At 38.9% G+C, this 24971-nt stretch overlaps 1 protein-coding gene across 2 annotated transcripts in view; it reads left to right on the top strand.

The window, feature by feature from the left end:
- Positions 1-2965: 2965 nt before the first annotated feature.
- ARHGAP8 (Rho GTPase activating protein 8) overlaps positions 2966-24971 on the top strand; it is a 77437-nt gene continuing 55431 nt past the window's right edge. The window contains exons 1-2 of one of the 2 annotated variants that reach the window (XM_065672915.1): positions 2966-3506; positions 23715-23826. In XM_065672915.1, coding sequence (XP_065528987.1) covers positions 23790-23826 — 37 coding nt within the window. In that variant the 5' untranslated portion in view covers positions 2966-3506; positions 23715-23789. Of the gene's footprint in view, positions 3507-23326; positions 23348-23714; positions 23827-24971 lie in introns of those variants that run through there. The other variant, XM_065672923.1, reaches the window with a different exon arrangement.

Below are 24971 nucleotides of genomic sequence, written 5' to 3'. Positions count from 1 at the left end.
TGCTCGTAAGACCTCAGTGACTGGAAGCTCCCTTCTTCCAATTGTCCAATCTCTTTTTACAAACCAAGCTTAGTGTCACAGGCCAGGGTCCATGTAAAGCCATCTCTAAACAATCCGTTTTTTCAGACAGGTAAAGGGACACAGAGAAGCTAAGATACAATAGGGGAGAGTTTCATGCTATCTGAAAGATACAGAAGTATGGTGGTCCAGCCTAAAACCTGGACTTGCTTCCCTCCCCTCCCATTTGTATACTGATCTAAGGAATTAAATGTCACTCTCAGCAAGGACATCATCATGGTTGCCTCAATCTGGAAAAAAGCAGCCTGAAGTCCTGTATCAATGGGGAGCTAATTAAGGAAGTAGGAAAGCCAATGGAAAGAGATCTTTTCTAAGACCAAAGTAATGATAGAGAAAAAGGTCTCTGAGCATCCTGGTTTCAGCTGGGATAGTTGATTTACTTCCCAGTAGCTGGTGCAGTGCTGTGTTTTGGCTTTAGTTTGAGAATAGTGTTGATAACACACCGATGTTTTAGTTGTTGCTCAGTAGCACTTACCCTGATAAAGGACTTTTTCAGTCTCATGCTCTGCCAGTGAGGAGGGTCACAAGAAGCTGGGAGGAAGCAGAGACAGGACAGACACCTGACCCAAGCCAGCCAAAGGGTATTCCATATCACAGCACATCATGCCCAGTGTACAAACTAGGGTAAAGAAGAAAGAAGTAAGGGGCATTTGTGGTGATGGTGTTTGTCTTTCCTAGTAACCCTTACATGTGTGATGGAACTCTGCCTTCCTGGACATGGCTGCCTGTCTATGGGATGGGATGAATGAATTCCTTGTTTTGCTTTTCTTGTGCCTTTGGCTTTTGCTTTACCTGTTAAACTGTATTTATCTCAAACCATGAGTTTTCTCACTCTTAACCTTTCTGATTCTCTACTCAGTCCCACAGGGGTGAGTCAGCAAGCAGCTGTTCAGTGCTTATTCGTCAGCTGGGGTTAAACCACTACAATGGGTTCTGTAAGATAAACTTAACACTTTATTCACCCATGAGCTTCACTTCTACAAAATCTAATTTTGGAGTGGCTGTTGGCTGCAGTTGGAGATGAACAAAATTATTATGCTTTAAAATAGTAAGATTTATTCTAAATCCATTGACTGCACATGTTGATAAAAGAGGAAAGTAGAAGCAGTGTTATTTTTGGGTTGCAGGCAAAATGTTAATACACTAAAAATATAAATAAACGCATTTGAAACAGACAAAATTTATATCCAAAGCAATGCCAGGGCATTCAGTTTGCTTACATAAAATCTCAAAGGCATGATTGTAAGTAAATCTGGGAACTAGGCAGTCTGAACATGCAGTTTTGCAGAAGAAACCTGTGAGACAGGCTTTGAGGTAAAAAAAAGATACAACATTTGGCTTTTATGGCCTCAGGGGTTAGTCTAAAATCAATCACAGGCATTCTGTGCCTTAATTTCAGGTCAGACCTAGTGGCCACAGCAGCCCAAGAAAGACACTGGAAAGTCTGGAGACTTTCATCTGGGACTTGTACTTGGTGAGAAAACGGGCCGATCCAAGCAGTTACAGGTTCTTTCATCTGACCTCATCAGTACACAAAGCTTTAGAACAAATGCTGAAGGAAAAACTAATTAAAGATGAGGAGGTGTGTGAAACTAGTTGAAACGAAGAAGGACTTCACCAAAGACAGAACATACCAAACTAAGCCAGTATCTTTGTCTGATAAACCATTTTCTCAAACAAGGAACATACAGCAGACCAAATCTATCTGGACTTCAATAAAACATTTGAGAGGATGCCATGCGAGAAAATATTAATTAAGATGGAGAGATGCGGATGAATGTAAGAAATGAAAACTAAGGAGAATAGTGTGAGCTGAAAGGGAAATTCTGGATGGAAGGAGGTTACTAATGCAATTTCACAGGGACTGATCTCAGAACTAATCTTAGTTAAAATTTTATTAGTGACCTTGGCACAAAAACCATGAGTGTGCTAATGAAATTTGCTGATGACATAAACCTAAGACCTGCTGTTACAACAGAAAAAGATTGGAATACCCTGTGGAAAGAACTGGATGAATCTGCAGACAGCAGAAAGAGAAATGACATGCAATTTAATAGCAGAAAAACGAAGTTATGCACTTAGCAGAAATTCCTATTAATTTTAATATAGTGGGGTGAGGAGGAGGCTTCTCCAGGTGGACAGAAAAATGAAAACATATTGCATGAACTAATCCCTCAGGAGCAGGAGTGTGTCCACGGTAAGCCATTTTCTGTTTGGCAAAGGAGTACCAGGCGCACTCCATGCAGCCAAAGCATGGTCATACCGGGTCAGACCCCACATTCTATAGCTCCCCTTTCTGACAGTGGTCACCAGCCAAAGCTAGCAAAGGTGAGTCTGGCAGGATTTTCCCAGAGCAGTGGAAGCATCCGGCAATTTGTGACTCAGTGAAGCAGTGTCCTTGTGCCTCTAATTGTTATTTTTTCCCCTACCAGTGATTTATCTTCACTTGTTTCCCACTCTTTTACTGGCAATGACAATTTTGTAGTGAGAGTTCAAGGGAGTATAAAGAAAATGGCACGACCCCAGTGAAACTGTGGGACAAAAGATCAGCCTGGAGACTTTTGCTGCGATGATGATGTACTTCAGATCTCTCCTAACCGCATGGGGACATGGGTAGACCTAGAAGATCTACTGATGTCACACACATGTAAAAAAGGTACATGAAAAGGGTAAATATCAGTCCTTTTTACACAGACTGGAAAATTACACTGGGAAAATGGAGCAATACCACCAAATACTTGCAGACAGGAGCCCACCAGCACGCGTGTGCCTCTTCTCTACGTCACTTAAACGAATTACAAAGGCTGGGGTCCCCCTCCAGAGCTCTTTGTCAACATGTTCATTCCTCCCCGCTGTAGTCAGACGGCAGCGCTAGAAAACCTGATAACTGATTCGCTTCCCCCCTAAACAACGGAAGGGCAGTAAAAAGGAATTAACCTCCACATTTTGCTTTCGCATCGATTTTGTTTCCCCACTTCAGTCACCCCGCACACCTGCGGGGCGGTCAGGGGGCCCTGGGGCTGACCCCGCCGCCCCAGCCCCACACCCCCGGCCGGCTCTCGCCTCCTCCTGCCGCAAACGACCCGCGGGAAACGAAACCGAAAGGTCGGGGCCGTGCTCCGTCTCCCGGGGCCGGCGGCATTTGCTCCCAGAGCTGCGCCCGGGCCGGGTGAAGAGAGCCCTCCAGGTCCCCACGCCACCTCCACTCGGTCAGCAGGGCTGGGAACAGCGCGGTCTGGTACAGCCCTGCTCAGCAGCTAACCCCGTTGCCTCCCGGCGGCTGGGGCGCCCCGGCCCGCTGCCTCGCCCCTCCTCCGGCCGCCCGCCCGCAGGTGAGGCCTGCCCAGGGGCGGTGCTGCCGCTGCCCGTCCGCCTCGCCTCGGCCTGGAGAAGCACCTGTGGTGCCCGCGAGTACCCTCCAGCGCAAGGTAAGTGAGGCTGGTCCGGCCCGGCTGCCCGCCCAGGGCAGGCTCTTCCGTTCCCTGGGGTCCCGTTCCGCCCCGGTCTCCTCTAGGTGAGGCTGGGCGTCCCGGGGGAGGGGTGGGTGAGCAACTTGCTGCCGGGAAAGAGCCTGAGGGCGGCGGGCAGCGCGGTTCAGGCCTGGGCTCGGGCTGCCTGCGGGAAGGAGCCCGGTGGTCTTGCAGGGAGCGCTTCGGAGCTGTGTATAGAAATACATAGGTGTGTGACAAACCAAGCTGCCTTTGTGCTTCCCGTTATAGCAACCTGTTGTGCTGCCCTTTGGATGAAAGGCAAAGCAACCAATTGGGTGGTCTGGAATTATGCCTGCCTCCCTCAAATTTTGCTCCATCTGGTAGTGGCTGTACCAAGCTCAACCCACAGAGGGTGCCTGCAGGCTTTTAGTGAATCCTTTCTGCTGGACACCGGTATTTTTACTGTTTCCCACAATAACATGACTCAGAGGCCTTAACAAGAGACAGGTTTATACTGTAGCAGGTATTATATGAGGCTGCTATTTCACACTGGTGCTTACACCTCAGTCTGAGAACCGAGTTTTGTGGCTGTTTGCACAAGGATATGACTCATCTGAATAGGTTCTGTGTATTAAGAACATGTGAAATAGTTTGATGCGTCTGATAGTAGGTGAATGTGCACTCTTGTGGCCATTCCTATGGAATTAATGGAAGAACTTCATATTACAAGAAGTTTCTGCATATGAATCCTACTGAAGAATTGGAGCTTGCATGAATGCGAAACCTCACAAGAAAGAGAGAAAATGGGGTGGAGATTACAATAAGCAATATGTTGTCTGGGTCTGATACAAGTTGTGCATGATGAGATTCAACACTATAATTATAACCCATATCTCTTGAAGAATATCTCTATCTATATATTGGTATGCTCTTAGGGTTTTCTTTTCTCCGCTTTCTTACCTGAAATGAATTCCTCCCCCCTCCATTCCCCCCCCCACACACACACACGTTGTAATAGGTGGATGTAGTTCATTTTTCAGCATCCTTTCTGTGTGTGTTCAGTTATATATTTGGCATATAGTTAAAATCTGTATCAGGATTCATGTGCAGAAGTGGCTGGATTTATGTTGTATATGAAACTTCTGTTCTGACCTTTTCAGATGTCTGAGTGATGACCTTACTATTCTGTAGTTTTCCAGGCAGAAGGTGGCAGAAAGTTTAGTTAAGGCTGACTTAACTCCTGGGGAGGCTGTGGTAGGCTGGGAGTTTAAACTGGAACCGGTTCCTCTGGTCTGCTTCCATTAGCATTCCTGCAATTCCTTCCATCCAGCCCCCCTTCCAAGACCACCAAAAGGCTGAAACGCTTCAGGGCAGACATATTAGCTAAGCCTCTCTTCCTACACTTGCAGGGCAGGTAAGCAGCTCACCTAAAATCTAAGGGAATGGCCCATTCCCAGTTAGATGCCTTTTCCTGTCCCACGAAGGTCACTGAGTACACAGCCAGGACTTTCCTGTCTTGACGCTGTATGTTGTACTGATGACCTTTGCTGGGATTTTGGCTTTTTTTTTTTTTACTTTTTAGTACAGATAAGCTGTCAGCCTGTTATTTAGTCTTTGAGCTAATCACTCAGCTTCTTTTCATCTAGTCTTTTACTTCTGCAAGTCCAGCCTAGGTTCCTGGATGGAGGAGTACTGCTCCTCATGGAGCAGTACTCGGGGCCACTGAAGGCAGGAGTCTTGCTTCTGTCACCAAAGCCTCTTCCGAGGAGGAGTGCCACATGCTTTGGTGAGGTGTTCTGGCACCTCAGTGTGACTTTTGCCATTGATGTGTTATAGGCCTTTAGTATGCTGCCTAAAAAGAGCATGCCATTTTAGCCCGAAATCTAGCAGTTTGCCGAGAGGTCTCTCAATAGATAGAAGTCAGTGATGTTTCTGAAATTAGGTTTTAAAGTTGCTTTTATACAAGTTGCTTATTCTGGTGCCTTCAGGAAAAAAGGCAGTATTCTAGGTGGAGCCAACTTTAAGAAGTGAAACTGAACTTTCTGTGCTGTTTTCTTCATTGTTAGAGCAGGAATTTAAAAAGTAAATAAACATAGGGAGATGTAAGCTTTATTTTTTAAATTCTTTTGGGTTGAATAAATGTTTAATGATAGTACTTCTGGGGAAATGTGTAAATAGTATTTTTTTGTAACCCCCTATGAACTCTTAAGCTTTTATTCCTTTTCTTTTTCAAGAATATAGAGCCATAAAGTCACTGTGTGACTGAGCTGAGCAAGTGTTCTACATGCATATGTGGGTATTGTTTTTTATCGGTTTTAAATTTAACAAATATTTTTCAGATTAATTGTTCAGAGTCAAAACAGTCCTTGATGTGAAGGGTTTGTGCATAATATAGCAGTGTTTATTCTGTGCTGACTGGATTGGTTTAATTTTTGGAATTCAGATACAATGGAACAGTTATTGTTTAATCGGCATTTTGTTATTGAAACAATAACTCCCATTTTATTTAAAATTGATCGTTTAAAATTAAAATTAAAAATTTCTATTTATTTTTTTAATGGGACTTAGCAGAACATTATGACACTAGGGTAAGTATTGCAGATGATAAAAAACACAGTCCTGGATCTTGCTGTGCCTAGGGATATAGGATGCAGCTCTGAGAGGTGGAAATTAGGGAATCCAGGCAGGATGCTGCTCAGGAATGAGTTGAACAGCCAAAGCCACCTCGACATGACTCCCGAAGAGAGTTTGAGTAGCTCTTGCTTCTCACCACATCCACAGCTGGGTTTTCAGATTTCTTGCCAGCCTCCGCACCAACACAACCCACTGCCAGGCAACTGACTGTGGGAGCCGTGTTAGACCTGCTTTTCAGTTACAGAGGCTGGAGACACACATGTGGACCCCCTCTGCATTTGAAGAAAACAGAAGTTATATTTGTATCTGGCAGCTTTCCTAAACATCCACCACTTCAACTCAGCTGAGCTGTGGAAAAGAAACAGCTATTTCATATCCAGGAATGAAGAGGTCTGGTTAGGATTGATATTACAGAAAGAAAAAAGCCCAAAACAAATCAAAATCAAAATCAACAGCCCCCAAACAAAACCACCAACAAAACAACCCACACATAGTTGTTCATGAAAAAATGAGCTATGTGAACAGTATCAAAACCAGTGATGCTTAAGATTGAAAAGGAATAAAAACACAGAGTAATTATAAAAGTATTGCCAAAAGACCTTTATTTTAGCAACACTGATGGATATTACTATAATAAGGCACAAATTCTGTTGTATGCATACACTGTTTAAGCCTGACTTAAATAGTTGTCAGCTTAAAAAACTGACAACTTGGTGCCTTTTCAAGGAAATAACTATCAAAAAAAGCTTTCTTTGTATCAAATTAGAGACTAGCAGTTACTATTACCAGTATATTAAAGAGTGTCTTGGCTGAACCATCAAATTTTCCCTGACCTTAACTAAAAGAAGCCCTATTATTATAAAATATAACGTATTTTTAAAAGAGAACTAAATATGATTTATTTATAATATCTGGTGTAAGAAACAAGAACATTTGAGGGAGGAAAAAAATACAGAAGAAATAAGTATTTCTTCCTTGCTTGTACTGAAAGTCTTTGTTCATACTTACTGAATCTTTCAATCTTTATTATGCAGTTCACTTTATATGATAGTGATGCAATCCATATTCTTTGAGAGCTTTTTAACTCTTCCTGCTCACTTTGTCTTTTGGAAGCATAATCTTTGATCTATGATGACAATAATTTTCACGGCATGTACAGACAGTGACTGCACATGGGGAATAAGTAGCATGAGCTGATGAACATGAAGAAATAACAATCCTCTAACCATGCAAGTACTGGGTGCGATTGATCAAATCATGCATTTGTAAGAAATTTTGAATCCTGTGAGTGCTGCCATTAGCTACACCTGGGGCTGCAGGTGCTGCTGAGAACCAAGGACTCAGTGTCCAATGCCAGGTACTCAGCACTGAATTCCTGGTGTTATTCGTGTTTCTCTGTAGACTGATGACTACATTTAGTTTTATTCTGTTCTCTAGCCCATTCTTTATGTCAAGCTAGACTCCATATTCTTATTTCTTTTAAGCGCAAAACATCTCCCTCTCCCTCTGTATCTGGTTTTGGGCAATACCAAATATATATATGTACTCCTTTAAGCTATTTTTTTTTAAAGCTAAAAGCTTGAAAAAACTGTTCCAAAAGTAAGTGTTATATTTCTGTTTTCACCATTCAAGGAATATGGCAGGTCTGTCAGTCCAGGGGAGCAAGCTTCTCCTTGGGAGTATTGCTCTGTTCGTATTATATGTTGTCTCTTGGCAAACTCATAGGTAGCTTTCAAATCACCCAAGAGAAAAGTTTTGTTTAATGACTTACGAAGTATCTTTTTGGAAATTGTTGGCAGAAATAAAAATGTTTTTAAGACCATCCATGTTAGCTCCAGGACCATCCCTTCTCCTCTTGCAATGCAGCCTTGCTGCTGTGACTACATCTACTATGTTACTTAACAAGAGGGAAAGACAATCATCATGGTATAGATGAATGGTGGTTCTTCAGATCATGCTGTCCTGTGCAGAAGCTGCAGTAGGAATTACATAGAAATAAAAATACTGTTTAAGCCTGTAAATAAAAATGTATTTTTTGCCTCAACCCTCAATTCAGGTCACGTTATATGTGTGCAAACTCATCTCTGGCATTCCTAAAGGTTTGTGTGCTAGGATTAGGAAGCACATTGATATGCTTGTAACAAACTCTGTGGGTTCAGATCCATCAATAAACTTTTAATTAAAAAAACCCACAAACCTGACATGGTAGTCCTATTGTAGGATATCATATTGGCACCAGTCATCATCAAGGCTGAATCTCAAAATTAGCCATACTGACTTCTATGCCTTGATGTGTGTCCTGGGTTCAGCAGTAGCAGTCATTTTTCTCCTTCTTAGTAGCTAGTGCAGTGCTATGTTTTGATTTTTTGGCCTGGGAACAGTGCTGATAACGCTGATGTTTTTAGTTGCTGCTCAAATGTTTGGTCTGGCCAAGGACTTTTTGAGCCTCATGCTCTGCCAGGGAGGAGGGAAAGCTGGGAGGAAGCAGAGAACAGGACACCTGACCCAAACTGACCAAAGAGGTATTCCATACCACAGCACATCATGCCCAGGATGTAACAGAGAGTTACCCGGAAGAGCTAGAGACTGCAGGGTTGGACGAGGTATTGGTCGGTGCTTGGCTGGGGGAAGTGAAGCGAGTTATTGGTCAGCTGGTGTTGAGGTGTTGTATTCTTTCCTCTTGTTATTTCCTTTATTATCATTGATGGTAGCAGCAGTGATTTGTGTTATACCTTAGTTACTAAACTGTTCTTATCTCAACCCGTGGGAGTTGCATTCTTTTCGATTCTCCCCTCCGTCCATCCAGGAGCAGGAGGAGGGCAAGAAGGGGGGGGAGTGAGTGAACGAGCTTTGTGGTTGGGTTTAAACCACAACAATGTGATAACTGATAGCATTTGTAGGTTGCTATTTCTGAGGGCAAGCAATGTAAGAGGATGTAACAGCTGACGTGCTAATAGGAAAAAAAATAAAGTAAATGTTGAGGCAGAACAATCTTGGGTTTCATTTCAAGCTGCATTAGTTGGCACAGATTTTCTGCTTATTATCCTCAGTTGGGACTCATTCAACTTCTTTTTATCTCATCTTTTCTCTCTTATCTTGTTCAAATCCCATTTCTTTCACTCAGCCTTCTCAGTAACCCTTCCTGAACTTACGCACGAGATTCACACTGAATCTTAATTACATGCTGCTTTTGAGGTTGGAAAGTGTCCAGCCCACAAATGAAGTTGTGAAGAACTGAGAATAGGGTCTCAGACTTGGAAGTTTCAGGTAATACCAACTAGGCTATGATAAAAATCCTGCCCAGAGTAAAGAAGATCCCCAGCAGTGTAACTTAATTGCCCTTCAGCAATATCTGCCTTCAGGGCTTTTTCTTTGATTTGTTCATTCTGAAAGTATCTTTTATACTTTTTTACATTAATATATTCTGGGAATGTATCGTGACTGTAAATTCTTAGCAAACACTCCAGCCGACACTGGGTGCTGTGCAGTGCGCTAGGTTTTTCTAACTTTGAAATTAAGCCTTTTGAAGACTTTGGGATTCCTCTTCTATGTGGTTTACAAAACCATCAAGGAATACACTGCCATGATGCTGCAGGATTGTGGTGATAAAGCTGAACACAAGAGCTTCAAAAGATTCACCAGGCCTTAGGCGTTCGGTAACATACGGCAACAGCATAGCACAATGAAGATAACTTGTAACAAGCTATAACATATACCAAGTTTCTGTAGATAGACACTTCAGAGCAATCTAAAACAATATAAACTAAACCTTAAACTCCCTGCAGAGTGCACGTGATTGTGTGCCCTCATGGTAGCCCTCAGTGGAGATTTTGCTGGCCATCCCAGGCTTGCACCAATGAGCACAGGGAACTTGGGCTAGGTGCAAAAAGGCATGCCCAGGGAAAAGTTGCAAGGTTGTTTGCAGGGAAATAGCTTTGTGTTTTGTTTGTTTTGTTGTTTTGTTTGTTTTGTTGTTTTGTTTTTGGTGTTTTTTTTTTTTTACCTAGTCTCCAATGAAGTATCTACTGTGAGGTGTCCCTGCCCATAGCAGGGGGTTGGAACTAGATGATCTTAAGGTCCTTTCCAACCCTAACTATTCTATGATTCTATGGTAACATTTTCCTAATATCATATAACCAACTCTATTCCTGTTTTGTCTGATGTTGCTCTCTCAAACCTCTGTTGCATTATGCACACATGCACGTCTTCTAAAAATTTTCCACAGAGAATGCCTACCAGCAAAAAGGCTGTAGAACTACCTCAGTGTGAACATTAAAGAAAACCTATTCTGTGTAATTTGTTAGACTACTTAAAATCAGGTCTATAATGTGCACTGTCAAAAACCAGTGTATTGGATGCTACATCCTGAAATGCTTCATAGTATCTTTTATCACATATCTAAGAGCTAGAGAAGATTGTGAATCTAAAGCTAGTGAATTCATTCTTATTTTGAAGAATGCATTGAATTATTACAGGAGCCTGCATAACCTACAAACAAGAAACTGGAAAACTAAGGTGTTTCTATTCACAGAATTTCCACATCCATCTTTACTGTTATAATTCAGTATTTTAATCTAGCATGTGAGGCAGAAAAAAGCACACAAATTAATTTGCTCGGTATATACATAATCTTTCATGTGTTTACACATACTAAATATATAAATGAATTCAAACAATGAAAAAAGTCAATAGTGTTATGTACTTTCTCTAAATCTCGCTTTCCTTTCTCTTCTGATTGATATTACTAATGAAAGTCTGTAGTATCATGGGAATTTCCACTTTTGGAAGCTGTTCTAAGCTTGAGAAGCCCCTTGCTTGAAGCTTGAGTCTGAAATTCAGAAGTTCGGTATGTTCTCTATGAAGCTGGCTTTGAACAAGCCCTAGGCAACTAAGGGCTGATCTCTGCAGCTACAGAAAATACTGATGCTCCTAGAAGCACATTTATATCTAGCTCCAGCATGTGGTACATGGAAACCGTGGTTTCCTGCTGAAGCTGGGTGCTGTGGGGGAGACTTGCCACAGATAATGGATAATTCTTGAATTCCTCAGAAGGGAGTTTTTAGTAGAAGCAGTTATTCTATTCTTGGGTGGAAAATACCTAAAAACGTAGGAGTGAGATCCTATTCCAACTCAGTGAAGGTCAGTGTGCATTACAAGTTAAATATGAATTATGGTGGTGATTTCCTTGGACGCAGAATCTCACTTTGTTTGTGCGTGAATGACATTAAAAGCGTTTGTGTGAAACTCTGAAGCCAGAAATAACCAGTTCCTGAAGGTGTAGTATCATCTTCACTGCTTCTACCGGGTCTTGTTTATTTGGCAATGGTTTTCTGATCTTGCCTAATGGTAGGAAAATTCTTCTGAGATAGTGTTCAGGCAACAGAATAAGTTGTGGTGATGTTGGCAGCTTTGTCTCTGCATCTGGACTTATCCATACTGTTTTGCTTGACAGAAACATTAAGCAGACTTGGCAAACTCACAGTTGTAACCTTATCTGTGCAGTCAGAAGCCTACAAGTCAGGATAAAAGATATGTTATTAAGACTTGCAAAGGAAAATACTGCAGGAAAAATGAAGAGGAAAAAAAAGACATTTTTTGTGCTTGATTCATCTGTTGTCTTTACAAATAGAGCTTGTAGTACTGTAGACCAGTGTTATACAAAAGCAAGTGATATTATAGTGCTCTCTTATAAATCTTCAGTTTAGTTCTGGGTATGGTGGCCTCATTGTTTACTCTAACCTGGTGACAGCCCATGAATAGATATATAATGATTTGCTGCAGTTAAAATAGAAGGAAGGATGGCACTGTTCTGAACCTGAAAACTACTAATTTTTAAATAATTAGTTGTAATTAGCTTCACATACTGCATTTCTTATTTCTTATTTTCTTTTCTCATCCCTTGGTGTTTTTACTGCTTAAAAAAGGCTTTTCTCTCTTCTGAAAAGATCCAAGCAAAGAAACTGGTTATTTACTGAAAAGTCTATGGAGATATCAAAATATAGAGTGGTACCAACTAGGATCCATTAACAGTACCTACTAAGAGAAAGAAATTGTAAGCTGGGGAAAAAGAAATCTTATCCTTAATCTGTTATAGTTATTTCTGCTCTTAATTGTACAAACAGTAGATTCAACTTTTTGTTTTGTTTTAAAATGACATAGAAACTTCATTTTAATTATAAGATGTCTTTGAATGTTTAAAAGAGCTTACTTTTCCAGCCATGAGCCTACTAGGGCCCAATTATTAGAAATCAGATTAATATAAATTCACCTTTCAGTTTCTTTTTATTCCTTCTCTCTTCTTTCTTTCCCAGCAGACAGGAAGTGTCAATGAATTGGCTCTAGAGCCAAATGATCTTTATTTGCCCTTGAGATAGCTTACTGAGGATTTTAAAGTCAGCTGGTGAGAAAAATTTACACTAATGTTGAAGAAACCTCATGAAAGCCTACAGAAGCCTGACTATATCTATGAAAAAGGAAAGAGGGGGATAATTAGAAGTCATATACCAAAGACTGGACACAAAAGCAATAGTGCTATACTCCTGAATGGCACTTTTCAACTGAAGCTCATAAAGAGCTCTGCTATGATACCATGACTGATGCTGAATAGTACACTCCTCCTTGAGGAGTCCTGCTTATTTTCTCCAGGTATCTACCAGGTGGGTGCAGGATGGGTTACAAGTTGAAGGTTTGAGTTCCAGCAGCTGTAGTGGGGGGAAGTGAAACCAGATTTCATTGTAATCTTGGTACCCATGAAGGTACTGTGAAGCAAAATGTATCTCAATGTGAGGTAAGAGTGGCAAGATCTGATTAGGTGAAGAGTGGCAGAGCTGCTTCCTGATTAATCAAGCAGATAACGTTTTTTTGAGACATTGATTAATAAAAACCTTAAACAATTAATTATAGGCAGTCCCAGATGCTTTCCTCAGTCTAGGCCTAATAGAGCTGTATATCCATTTTATGTTGAGGCACGGCGAGTGACTTAAAGGGGTGTTTTCTTAATATACAAATAAATGTGAAGAAAAGGATTGAAAAAATGTGTTTGTAAGGAGGCAGAATATGCTGTTAAGTGCTTTGTTGCATTGATGGGATTCTCAAAGTGTGCAAGGTTGGATTTTCTTGGTTTGTTTTCAGTTTTGTTGTTTGGGGTTTTGTGTATGTGTGCTATATAGTCTTAATTGACTCTCTGGAAGAGTGGAAGGTTTCTTCAGCCTGGCTTTGGATTCTTTCCAGAGTGTTGTGATTTAAGCCCAGCTGGTAACTGAGACCCACACAGCCACTCGCTCACTTCCTCCCACTCCCTTAGAAGCATTGAAGCTGCTTCTAGCTTAGTAATACTCATTCCGACTATTTCATGTGGCATTTATTGATTATGGCAAACAGCTAAGACAAAGACAGCACATATATTAATCAGCCTAAAGAAACAATGTTTTTCTTGCCAACCGTGTGGGTAAAGAAAGTTTTACTAGCTTTTTTGCTGTGGTAAGCTGGGTCCACATCCTTGGAAAGGGTATAAATGTTCAAATAAAAATGGGCATTTACTTAAAATGCTAGATTTCAGATTGTGGCAGTTAGAAGAGGCTTTACCTGACAATCTTTTTTACTTCTGATCATTGCATTAATGAATAATTTGTATGTTCTTCTCTGTTATATGGCTTTGCAGTTTTCCACAGTCAACTTACGGTATCTTTATCCTCTTGCGTGTTTCTCTAACTCTACTTTCTCATGTTTATATACTACTTATTAAGTATTTATTAAACATATCAAAGGGAATGTTTTTGGAAGATGCATAATGATAAGTTGCTAGGTGGACAGGCTTCTCTTTCAGTCTTCCTAAAGGGCTTGAGTGCTGGAAAACCTACTAGTTGTGGGTTTTTTTTAACCCTGCTGCATTCTTTGATTTAATAAAAAATGTTCTTTCTCTCAATGCCTTGCTTGAATTCAGACCTTCATTGTGGTAATACTTTAACCTGTAACAACACTGTAGACTGTAACAACACAAAGACACCTTCAACATGTAAATAATATAAAATTTCTGTATGTTTTCCATTTTTGTGATGTGCTGACAGAGAAGAATAATGAATAAACAGTGTGGGCTTGTCAGATGTTAGCATAGGTTTAAGTAAGTGTATATGCAACTGATCCACTCATATCTTCAGATTTGTGTAGCGATTAGCATAGGTATGTTTGAAAGTTCAAAAAGATCTGCATACCAGTGTTGTACCTCTGTAGAGCCTTCTTGTCGTGTTTCATGGAGATTAATGGGCTAATATGTGTCACTCCTGCAATATGTTACCAGTGTTAGACTTCTTACAAGGGAAATAGGATTTATTGTTTTCCAGATGTTAGAAACTTTGATTCTTTCCTAAGATAATTTGAGCCTGTTTGGAGGTGCAGTTAAAGAGAGAAAGGTAATAAATCAGGTGAAATGACAGGAAGTAATTTTACACGACAGTAAGGAATTGGCAAGATTTCTTTTGAAGCTGACTTTTGTTAAACTATGGAAAAGGTCTGATAGCAGAATCCAGTTAATGATAAGTTATTATTTCAGCTACCATGCTACTTCTGTTGCTTCATTTCTTTTTTTACAATGTTTTACCTGAGAACTACTCTGTAATGTGCATGAATATATACAAATACCTTTGAATAAGGTGATGAAGTCTTCAGGGTAAGTTTTTATGCTGGGACAATGGTTCCATGTTCGTTAGTACTAAGCATACATACAAGCAGGTCAGCCATCGGCAAAAGTTTGATCCAGATCACACAGTAATGCACAATCCCATATCTGTCAATTTAGTCAAAGTATCTCGAAGCAGCAAAAAAGCATAAATCCTTGTTTATGTCAGCTTCTGGAGGACAGGAGATACTTGATGCCACATAAATCTTTCTGACAAGAAAGTTAACCTGCCAAAATTGTTTGAACAAATTTGAATTCAGAGAGTTTGTTTATGCTGTGTCGTTTCTTTTTCATGTGACCTCATTTTTTCTGATCCAGTTCAGGGGACTTGAAAGTCACTCTTAATATGTCATTGAACCATCATACAGATTTTAGCTAGTTGTTTTGGAGCTAATCTTCTGTATCTTAACTTACCAGGTAAGAGAATTGCACCTCTAAAAGACATGTGCATAGCGAACACAGGACAGGAAAACTTTTAGCCATGTTTCAGGCTTTTAAGTTTACCATAAAGCTTAGGTAATTTTTTTTTTCTTTACCCCCAACCTTTACAAGTTAGTATGGAAAGATCTGCCTCTTCCTTCCTTTTCCTTTTCTGTTGTTTCCTCTAGTTCCCATCGCTCCATAGTCTTGGCTGACAAATTTATTTTTTTATTCTGTAGTTTTGTACATACAAGAATTCTTTGTCTTCTTCCACAAACATCACCTATCACTAAATTTTGCCCACAAAACCAGCAAAATAAAGTGTGTATGAGTTACTAGTGAGTTTTAGTTTTGGTGGCAAGATGAGCAAGAAACATTTGAACATTTTCTTTGCAATTCTAACAGCAAGAAAACAGCTGAAGCTTTTGAAATGTAAAATTGTTTTGCAATTTTTCTTCAGTTGTAATTCCAAAGCATCTATAGAAATCTAGCGGGGGGCATGATTTTAAAAATTAAGGTTCTGAGGATGGGATGTGCGGATGTGAATAGAGGAGAAATTTGAGGTGGACTGAATATGGAAGGAATTTGGTTTTAAGATTAAATTTGAAGCAGTTATAGTTGGTGCTTGATTGTTTTGCTGGTACCAAACATATGAACTGTTCTGGGCCCTCCTAAGCCTTTTGGCACAAGCAGATCAGTGACCAGGTTCTCATCTGAAACACTTACTAGTCTGCTTGTAGTAAAACACTACCAGGCTTTATAGTACTAAATTTCCTGCCTTGCATGGTAAGTTATGGTAACTTGCAAAATAGCCAGGTAGAAAATATTTAATCCTAATACTGGTGAATTAATAGAAAAATAATTGTTTTGGGCAACCCAAAACCTAACTGGGTCTTCAGTGCACTGGTTAAGAAATAATCCGGTGCAAATGGAGAAATAGTGGAACAATAGGTACCGTTATCGTCATTTACCTTGATTTTGAATTGAGATTTACATTAACATGGTCTGTATGTTCACCATATAAAACAGCTTTTGGAATTTGCCTCCTGTGCTTTACAGTACTACTTCATTTTGGTGCAGTTCAGAGGTGGGAGAGGTGATTTTATGCCTCAGTATTGCTACATCTTGACAAGAACCGAAAACATTGTCCTGTGTTGCATAAATGTAAGAAGAATATTAATTTGTTTTAAAAGCCCTAATTTATTCCAGCCTGAGGAATCCCCAGTGAATAATTATGCAATTAAAACCCCCTCTTTTTATCATAATACACCAACCCTTTGTCCAGTAACTTGTCAGATTAATTTAATTAAAAACCACAGTCTTAAAAATATACTTGTCTGCAATTGAAAGTGTGTAATCCCTTGGGATGGAAGTGCTAGTTAAAGATGAGTTCAGCACAACATAATTCTGCCACGTTAGTATGTATTACAGTATATTAATTTAGAGAGCAAGTTCCATACATGACTGATCATTAATGTTTATTATGATTACATTATAGCAATCTTTGCTTAGTCAATAAACATTTACACTGAACCAAAAAATGGTGTAGCGTGTCATATTGCAGCCACTTATCCATGTTTGGATAATTTTGTCCTAATGATACAGCAAGCATACATGGCTTTCTGTTAATTGGTTATACATTAGACACTTTATTTTTCCACGTGCTTTCACTGTGCCAGATGAACTAGTGGATGTGATAAGAAAATAACTCCACTGTTTCAGACAACAAGAGTATTCCAAAACCTTTCTGCTAGAATGGGTAGAAATAATCCCTTTACTTTAGTGCTTTCACAATTGTAAATGGCTGCTACATGGAGATATTTATATGCAGTAGGAAAACAATCTTTATTTTACTCTGACATGCTTAATTCTTACCATAAATAGATTTTTTGACTCCTTCCAGCAGAGAAAGTATGGCAGGGTGCAGGGAAGAGACTGTGCTTACATATTTCATGGTTAATGAAATGATAGTGTCACCAGTTTCCCAGCAGAGGAGGAAAACTAGAGACTGGCAGTCTGGTAGAACTTGTAGGTTCAAAGTATAACCTGTTCTGTTTACCTACTTGCTCCTGTCCTGCAACAGAGTTGATCACAAGCACTATAGAGGCAGGCACATTGCAGTAGACCTTGAGATTGAGCATAGTATATAACTGTGGGAAGATGTTTTATTAGGCAGCCTGCAGTCAAGAGATAGCACTCAGAAGAAAGACAGGAATGGGTGGAGTTGGATTTATACCTCCCACAGTGGTTGTTCATGGCCCGGGACAGCCTGTAAATGACATCCTAGACCACAACACAGGCTCTGCCACAGGAAGGGTGTCATTGCACTGTACTAGGCAGTAACACTGTACTTTTGTATCTTTTTATCACTCCAGCATCCATACTATTTAAAATAATTATGTTCTAAATTTTGTTATACACAAATGTGTAAAACCAACCAAAATGAATATTGTTTTCTCCCCAGGCTCCCTCTGAGGGGAAAAATAACTGTCCAGCAACAAATCTCTCATTTCAGAAGTGTGCTACACAGTGTTTACCATCCTCCCTGCTGAGAATTCACTTTCCTGCACACTGTACCAAACATGGTTTTATTTTATATACAATGAAGGTTGGCCTTAAATGAATGCAGTGCTGGTTAAACGTTACTCAGTTTATGGCATCAGAAACTGAAGTCTTATTTATTATCAGAACAAATACAACATAGCATGTAAGCACTTCCTCCCTTCCCTTCAACATTAATAATTTTTTTGTTCTGAACAAGGGCTTAAGAAAATGCTTCAAAGTGACGTTTATCATCTTTGATAACAGCACTTACTCTTTGTGTTAAGTTACTGGTCTCTCCTATCTTTGCTGCTATACATCCACATGGTGAACAGTTTGCTTTGTATTCACACTGCATTCACACTGGTAACTCAGTGATGAAATTTGTTTATTGAGGTTGTTGAGCCATCAAGCTTCACCAAACATTATGACAAATGAAAACTGTTGTTTAGAAAATCACAGTTCTAGTTGCCAGTATAATTTTAAATACTGAGGGAATACAAACACATGCATTTACTCGTTCAGTCATGTTTCATTAGCAACAAGACAACAGAAAAAAGGAGAAAAAAAGAACTTGGTAGAGAGGTAGACAGGAAAATAATATTAGGGGGTGTGTTTGTGTAATTAAAGAGTAATGCTTTAGTATTCGTTCAAAGGTAAATACTGGGGGAGGGAACAAACAAACAAACAAACCAAACAAACCAACCAACCAGACTTCTTTCCAAGTTAGGTGTATACATGCCATCACCAAGTAAATGCTGTTGCCTATTTTCCAAGCACCAATTGGATGAGTAGTAGAAAATTGCTTTCAGAGAAATCAGTGCTGTTTGATCAGTGTGTAAATGGGCATTATATTGCACAGAGACTCGCGACGGGGAAAGTGTCTTCCTTTCTTTCTAATATTCAAAGCTGTGTCTCAATCCATTGCAGGAATTAACCTTTATATATGCTGCTTCTCCGATCATTATAGGAAAAGAAGCTCAAAATTCCCCAAGCTAATGTGGTACAGAAAGAATAAAGTTTTTGTTTGGATTCTTTCTAAGGCCATATACATTTAATTGTTATTTTTTCTTTTCAGTTTTAACATAATATTTTTCATTGTAGGCTTCAAACTGCAGAGGTTCACATGTTATTTTTGGGACAGAGTAGTAGTGCTACAGCGCAGGGTTGTTTTGTATGGAGATGTGTGTTAATCATGTGTGAAAGAACAGTGTTGTCAGCTTCACATTTAAGAACCCAAACCATGTTAAAATCAGGTAAATGTTGAACAGTTGTAGGAGTATTTCTCATATTTTGCTTTAAATTCTACCATAACTTTTTGTGTATTAAGTGATCTGGAAATAAATTTGTGCAGATGCAGTTAAGAGTAATAATTATGCTTTTAAAGTGATTGAAATATCCTTACATAGTTGGATAACCTTTTGTAAGCTTGTATTGAACTTTTCAAAATAGTAGTTTTCGAATTGCAAATTTATCAGTATGTCTGTCATAATCCTTCCTTTTTAAAAATAATAAATTGTTGAATAATTTTTCCATTTGCAAATGAATTTTTTATGGAAAGTTTGATTAAAAATGTTTTGACATTGCAGAGAAAAGTGGCCAGCTCTAGGAATTTGTGTACATTTATCTCTACTGCACCAAAATCAATGGACTGTATTACAGTAGTAAAATCAATTTGGGATTAGAGTCCAAATGGAAAAATTAATAAAATCAAAGCTGTTTAAATTTTCCTGAATTTCATTGTTCAATAACACTTATCTATATTGATGTGTGGAGGTAACACTAGAATATTTGCTTTTCCAGGCTTCATAGTACTTTATTTTGAAAAGGGTATTTCAGTTCTGGCAGTCTTGGTGTCTACTTACTATTCATGGTCCAGCTGATTTTCACCAACATATTGCCAACAAGGAATGGTAGGTCAAGAAAGACTAAAAAAAATGAAATGTGTGAAATACCTGACAGCAGTTGCTAATGATGGACTTTGGATTTGGGTAGACGTTGTGTAGGAAATACACTGAGGAAAAATACTATTTAGTGCAGACAACCTACGGGAAGAAAAGGAGGATGTTTTGAGTGTACTTTTCATGAGTACATTAAGCACTCAGCTCATGTGTTGCTGTGTTTATAGATGCCATAGCAAAGTTTCTGCAGTATTATAAATAATAAAATAATCTTCTGAAACCACTTTACCTGGTTTTGTAGACATTACCCCTTAGCAAATACTGGGTTTACACAGAATTCTCATGCTATCAAAATGTAAATTGCAGACTGATGTTACATGGTAAGCTGTGTCACATATTTTAAAAGTAACAAAGAATATCAGTGGAAAGCAAGAACACTGAGGGGGATGGAGGGGAAGAGAAGCCACACCATTTAAATTTGAAGAACGTATCTGACAGCTGAGTGAACAAAAAGAACAGACATCAAAGATCTCTGTGCCTTGACAAATGTTGGAAGGAATCCCTCGCCTTTGTTTGGACTATCCATAGATGCGAGTTCATTATCAACCAGTTCTGTGTGCGTGACTGCCCTCATTTTCAATAAAGTAATGCTCTTTTAGCATTCAATAAATAATAACCTTGCCTGTGGAGGGATATAGATTATGGTATTCTGTAAAATACTTCCAAATTTCTATTATTAATAAAATGCTTGTAGTTCAGCTCTTTTGGTTTTTTTTTTTTTTCTTTTTTTACTGCCTTTTTGGTCATGTAAGGTGGGGGAAGGTAGTAAATCTGACAGTTTACTAGAAACAGTGATACGTGGCATGGAACACTATTAAGGAGATTATGTTATCTCCTAGGAACAGAGAATGCTGAGGTCAACGGGAAATCAATTTCCGAGGGTGCTACAATAAATTTGTCTTGTAACTGGAAACTTTCTAATTGCAGCCCCAAGGGAACAGTAAGCTGAAAACCAGGCAGATGGTTTCTTCCCCGTTTCCCTTATTCTTTGATTCCACCTAAATTATTTCTATCTTCCTAATAACTTTGTGTGTTAAATGTTTGCAAATGTTTTAATGCTAGCATAGTTGCTCTCACTTGCATGGTAGCTTTGCTGTAGAGAAGCCAAATGTTTTTCAGCAGATTTTCAGAGAGATTTAAATCTGTCCTCTTTAGTTTGAGCCACTACTTCTAACTGTAGTGGTAGCAATTAGTGTGAAGGAGAAATTGGTTTTCATTCCATGCTATGCAGCAGGACTCTATCTTTTTTCCTTTTTATTTTTCTTTAGCTGGGGACTCAAGGAGATGGCTTTTTTCCTTGTTCCATCAATTCATTGAGATTTTCACTATTTGCATAATCTGAAAAGCATTCCAGTGTCAAAGATATAGCCTAATTTTTATGACTTCTGATTTTATTTATGACTTATGGTTAAAATTCAGTGGCATGGAAAGTCCCTGTGTAAATACATACTTTAGAAGGAAGGTAGAGCCCCATTTCCTTATAAGAGCTTTGGGAAATATTTGGTTGGGGTGAAGACTGTGGAGATCAGGTATATTGAACATTGGCTTTCTTTGTTCTGTTTGGCTGAATGCAGGTAGTAGCCTATGAAAAATAAACTGGAAAATGTAACAGAAAAGTAAGGCACAAAGTTTATTGTGGTCAAGTTCCAGCTTGAGCATAGAACAGCTTGAAATACTCAGTGGGGTTGGAGGCTAAGTGGTATGAATTCAAGTGGGAGATGTAGGTTGAATTTACCTACGTTCCCCATGGCAGGGGGATTGGAACTGGGTGATCTTTAAGGTCCCTTCCAACCTAGAACCATTCTTCGATTTCTACAGAATATAAATATTTTGTTTTGGAAAAAGCAGGAGGAAATTGTTCAGATAAGATAGAAATAGTGTTTTTTGGGTTTTTGTTTTTTTTTTTTTTTGCAACTGCACCTTGCTTCAAAAACATTTTAAACTTTTATTCATTTGAAGTAGATACTTTTATTTATTTGCAGAAGTGTCAATCTGGCAATTACTAATTCATCTACAATACTTGTCACAACTTAGTGGTAAAAAAACCCCATGCACTATCATGTTAGTTGCCAATTGTTAATTTTGGAAATGTCTAAATGCCACTCATAATAATAATTATGGAATAACAATCGCTAAATTGGAGCTTTTTGCATCATAATTTAAAAACAACAATGGAATTCTCCGTTTGAATACCTTGTGGTAAAATTAATATGAACTGAAACTCATATTTAATATATAGTAATATTTTTTAACAGTTGGACTTGATGATTGTAAGAGTCTTTTCCAATCTAGTTAATTCTTAGTTCGCTATCTGGCCCTGCACTGCTTTCACGTTTTTAAGCAAATTGTTGCTTAGTGAGAAATTGCATAATTTTCTCTTTTGAACTTAACAGGACTTTTCCTTCTGTGTGTGCTTTTAACTTGAGAGTTTCCTGTAAAAGGATATAATATTTTCAACAGGAAACAAGTAAGATTGTTATAAAACAGTAGGTTTTTAAAGATTTTCGAAGTGGTAGAGCCATGTTCATATTTTATCTGCAATACAGCAAGTTATGGAAATACATGGTTGCCTTTGGTGATAATTACTATGAGTATCAGATCTGTGCAAATTTGTGGAAAACTTTCATTAGCCATCACAAGCTCTTTTAAATATTATAATGGGTAGTGGGTGCTTATTTTACTGTAGTACTTGGGTGTTGTAGTCATATACTAGGATGCAAATTTTTTTTGCCTATGTAAACAGATACCCAAGCGATAGACTGCATTAGCTTGTTAGAGCCTGACTCTACTTCACACACACAGTACCTGTGATTGCTCTAATGACTAATTCCTCCTCATGAAAATAGGTAAACATGTGCTTATAATTAGACAGATATTTACTTGCTTTGTCAATGTACATTTTATTTCTAAAAAACTACTTATAGATCCTTTTTCTGGCTAAAAAGAAGATGGTGTCTAACTTTCAGGCTTGTGGGTCTAGAATAAGCCTAGTTAAACTTTGGGATGTGCAGCATGGGCATCAGCAAGCAGGCAAACTGTCTGGTCTTTTTTTGATCCAAAATAATTTCCCAGTTTCAGGGGTTTGAAGGAGAAATGAAAAAACTGGACCTCTTGGCAGAAGTGAAGAACATGCTTGTCTATGCCTTTTTGACAACCAAGCCATGAATTTGCTGTTTTCTTTTTATTTAATGTATTTAGATGAAAACAAACTGGTATAAGGCAGGGGTATTAAATTAACAGGAAAGTTATAAAAGCTCTATTTCTTTCTTACCTCCACATCTGAGTCTGGGGTTTTAATTTAAGGAAAGCACTCATTTTGCTTTTTGGAGCAGCTGCTTGGGGAAACAGATCTCCTGAATTGTATTCTTCACTTCTGATGCTCACTTTGAGTGTGTTACTTAGTATTCTGTTTACAAAGCACTCCACAGAGTGTTTGACAAAAAGCAGTGATTACGCACAGGAACTGCTGGGGTTTTTTTTCAAGATTTTTTGTGTGTTAATGCTCACTTGCAATTTTCATGAAGCGCTTTCATGTGAGATGTGGGGTATGGAATATTTCCTGTAATAAAATTTACAACTGCTGCAGAATAAGTGACTTTGGTGTGAAGGTATGGAGTATATGCATCTTCTTGATCAGAGAAATAAAACTAAGAAATAATAGTATTTAGTTTCTGGAATTAATCTGCAATTTTGATGTTTATGATTAAAAATGTCTAATATGCAAGTCTAAGACAAAAATAGGTCAATTTTTTGAGTCGCTGTCATGCATAGCTTTTTTTTCTTCGGACCACTGTTTTAAAATACTTCTATAATATTCTATGTTGTAAGAAAATGGTGGCCAGATGCTGATGATGGTTCCTTGACAATAATTGGACAGTAAGATTTCTGGGGTGTTTTTTTGTTTTCTTTTTATATCTGTAAAGTGGGTAAAATATGTGACGTTGTGATGACAACTGCTTTTGTTTATTTTTGTAGGGTTGACCCAAGGACCATTTCATCCTGCAAGAATCAGTTAGCAAGATCTGCATAGTCTTGTTCCTAAGGGGAAACATGTCTGAGATTGACTATGAGAAGTTAGCTGAAATAGGTAAATATTTTTTTATTATACTTCAAATGGCATCTGTGTAGAGTTGCAGGTGATTTAATAGAGGATATTCAGTAAGTGAGAGGCTTCATCTATATTTTGTAATACTTCTTGGAGCAATCCAAAATGAGTTACAGCCACTGTACTGATGTGTATCCTACTAAAGTCATTAGGGTTGAAGGTTAGTTTAATACATTCAGCTTTTATGAATTATTGGTAGATGTTCCTACTGCAATTCTAGGCTATTGGAATATCACCATCATCACATATTGTGGCACAAATGGGAGTCATTACTCCAAACAGACAAGTGTTGAATGAGCATAGAGATTGCTGTATTGCATGTTATTTCAAAGATGTTAGTTGAGCTGAGCAATATGACTATGGCATTAGCAGCTTCGTAATTTTGAAAGATCAGCATACCCTTTTTTTTTCTGTGAATTTTTGAGGATGCCAGGCTGAACTCCAGAGCAAGAATGTTCCAGATCTTACCTCCCTCTTCTTACTCCCCCCTTGCCTTCCTTTCCTTGCCTTAGCTCTGATTTCTCCACGTCATGACTTTCAGGAGCAGCTGGCTGGTCTTTTAGCTGCTAGGGCCTGATTCAAAATCCATTGAAAGCAATTTTCCCCTCGGCCTCTGCAAGCTCTGGATCAGGCCCCTCATGTTGTCTCCCAGCCTGGGTTCAGCAGCAATAACAGTGTATGTAGTAACGATGATACTCTGCTACAGCTCATGGAGCAGGGCAATAAACTGCTCTATCATGTGCAGGATTAAAATAGAGGGGAGGTCTCCATCAGTTTGGAACAACGAATCTTCTTTTTTTATTTGTGTTTATTACAAAACATCTCTTGAGGTCCAGACCTCCTGTACACACATTAAGAAAAAAGAAGGGCTGGGGGGTGGAGGAAGGAGGTATGAGAAAAAGAATGTACAAAGAATTATCTTACTGAATTAGTTAACTAGCTTTTCGGTAGCTATGATAGCTGTTGAGCCTTAGCCTCTGTGAGTAAGCGCAGTACAAATGGGCATGCATATTTACTTTGCTTCTGTAGTTCTACGACACGTCTGAAAAAGCTTGATATCTATCCTTTGTTACAAATCCTTACGCCTGCTCTTTGGAAACATGTCTTTTTTATGCTTAGTACAAAAT

Source organism: Lathamus discolor, chromosome 1 (genome assembly GCF_037157495.1).
Source record: "Lathamus discolor isolate bLatDis1 chromosome 1, bLatDis1.hap1, whole genome shotgun sequence".
NCBI classification, from domain to species: Eukaryota; Metazoa; Chordata; class Aves; order Psittaciformes; family Psittacidae; genus Lathamus; species Lathamus discolor.
Note: the sequence above shows the minus strand (reverse complement) of the source record. Positions and strands in the feature narration are given on the sequence as shown.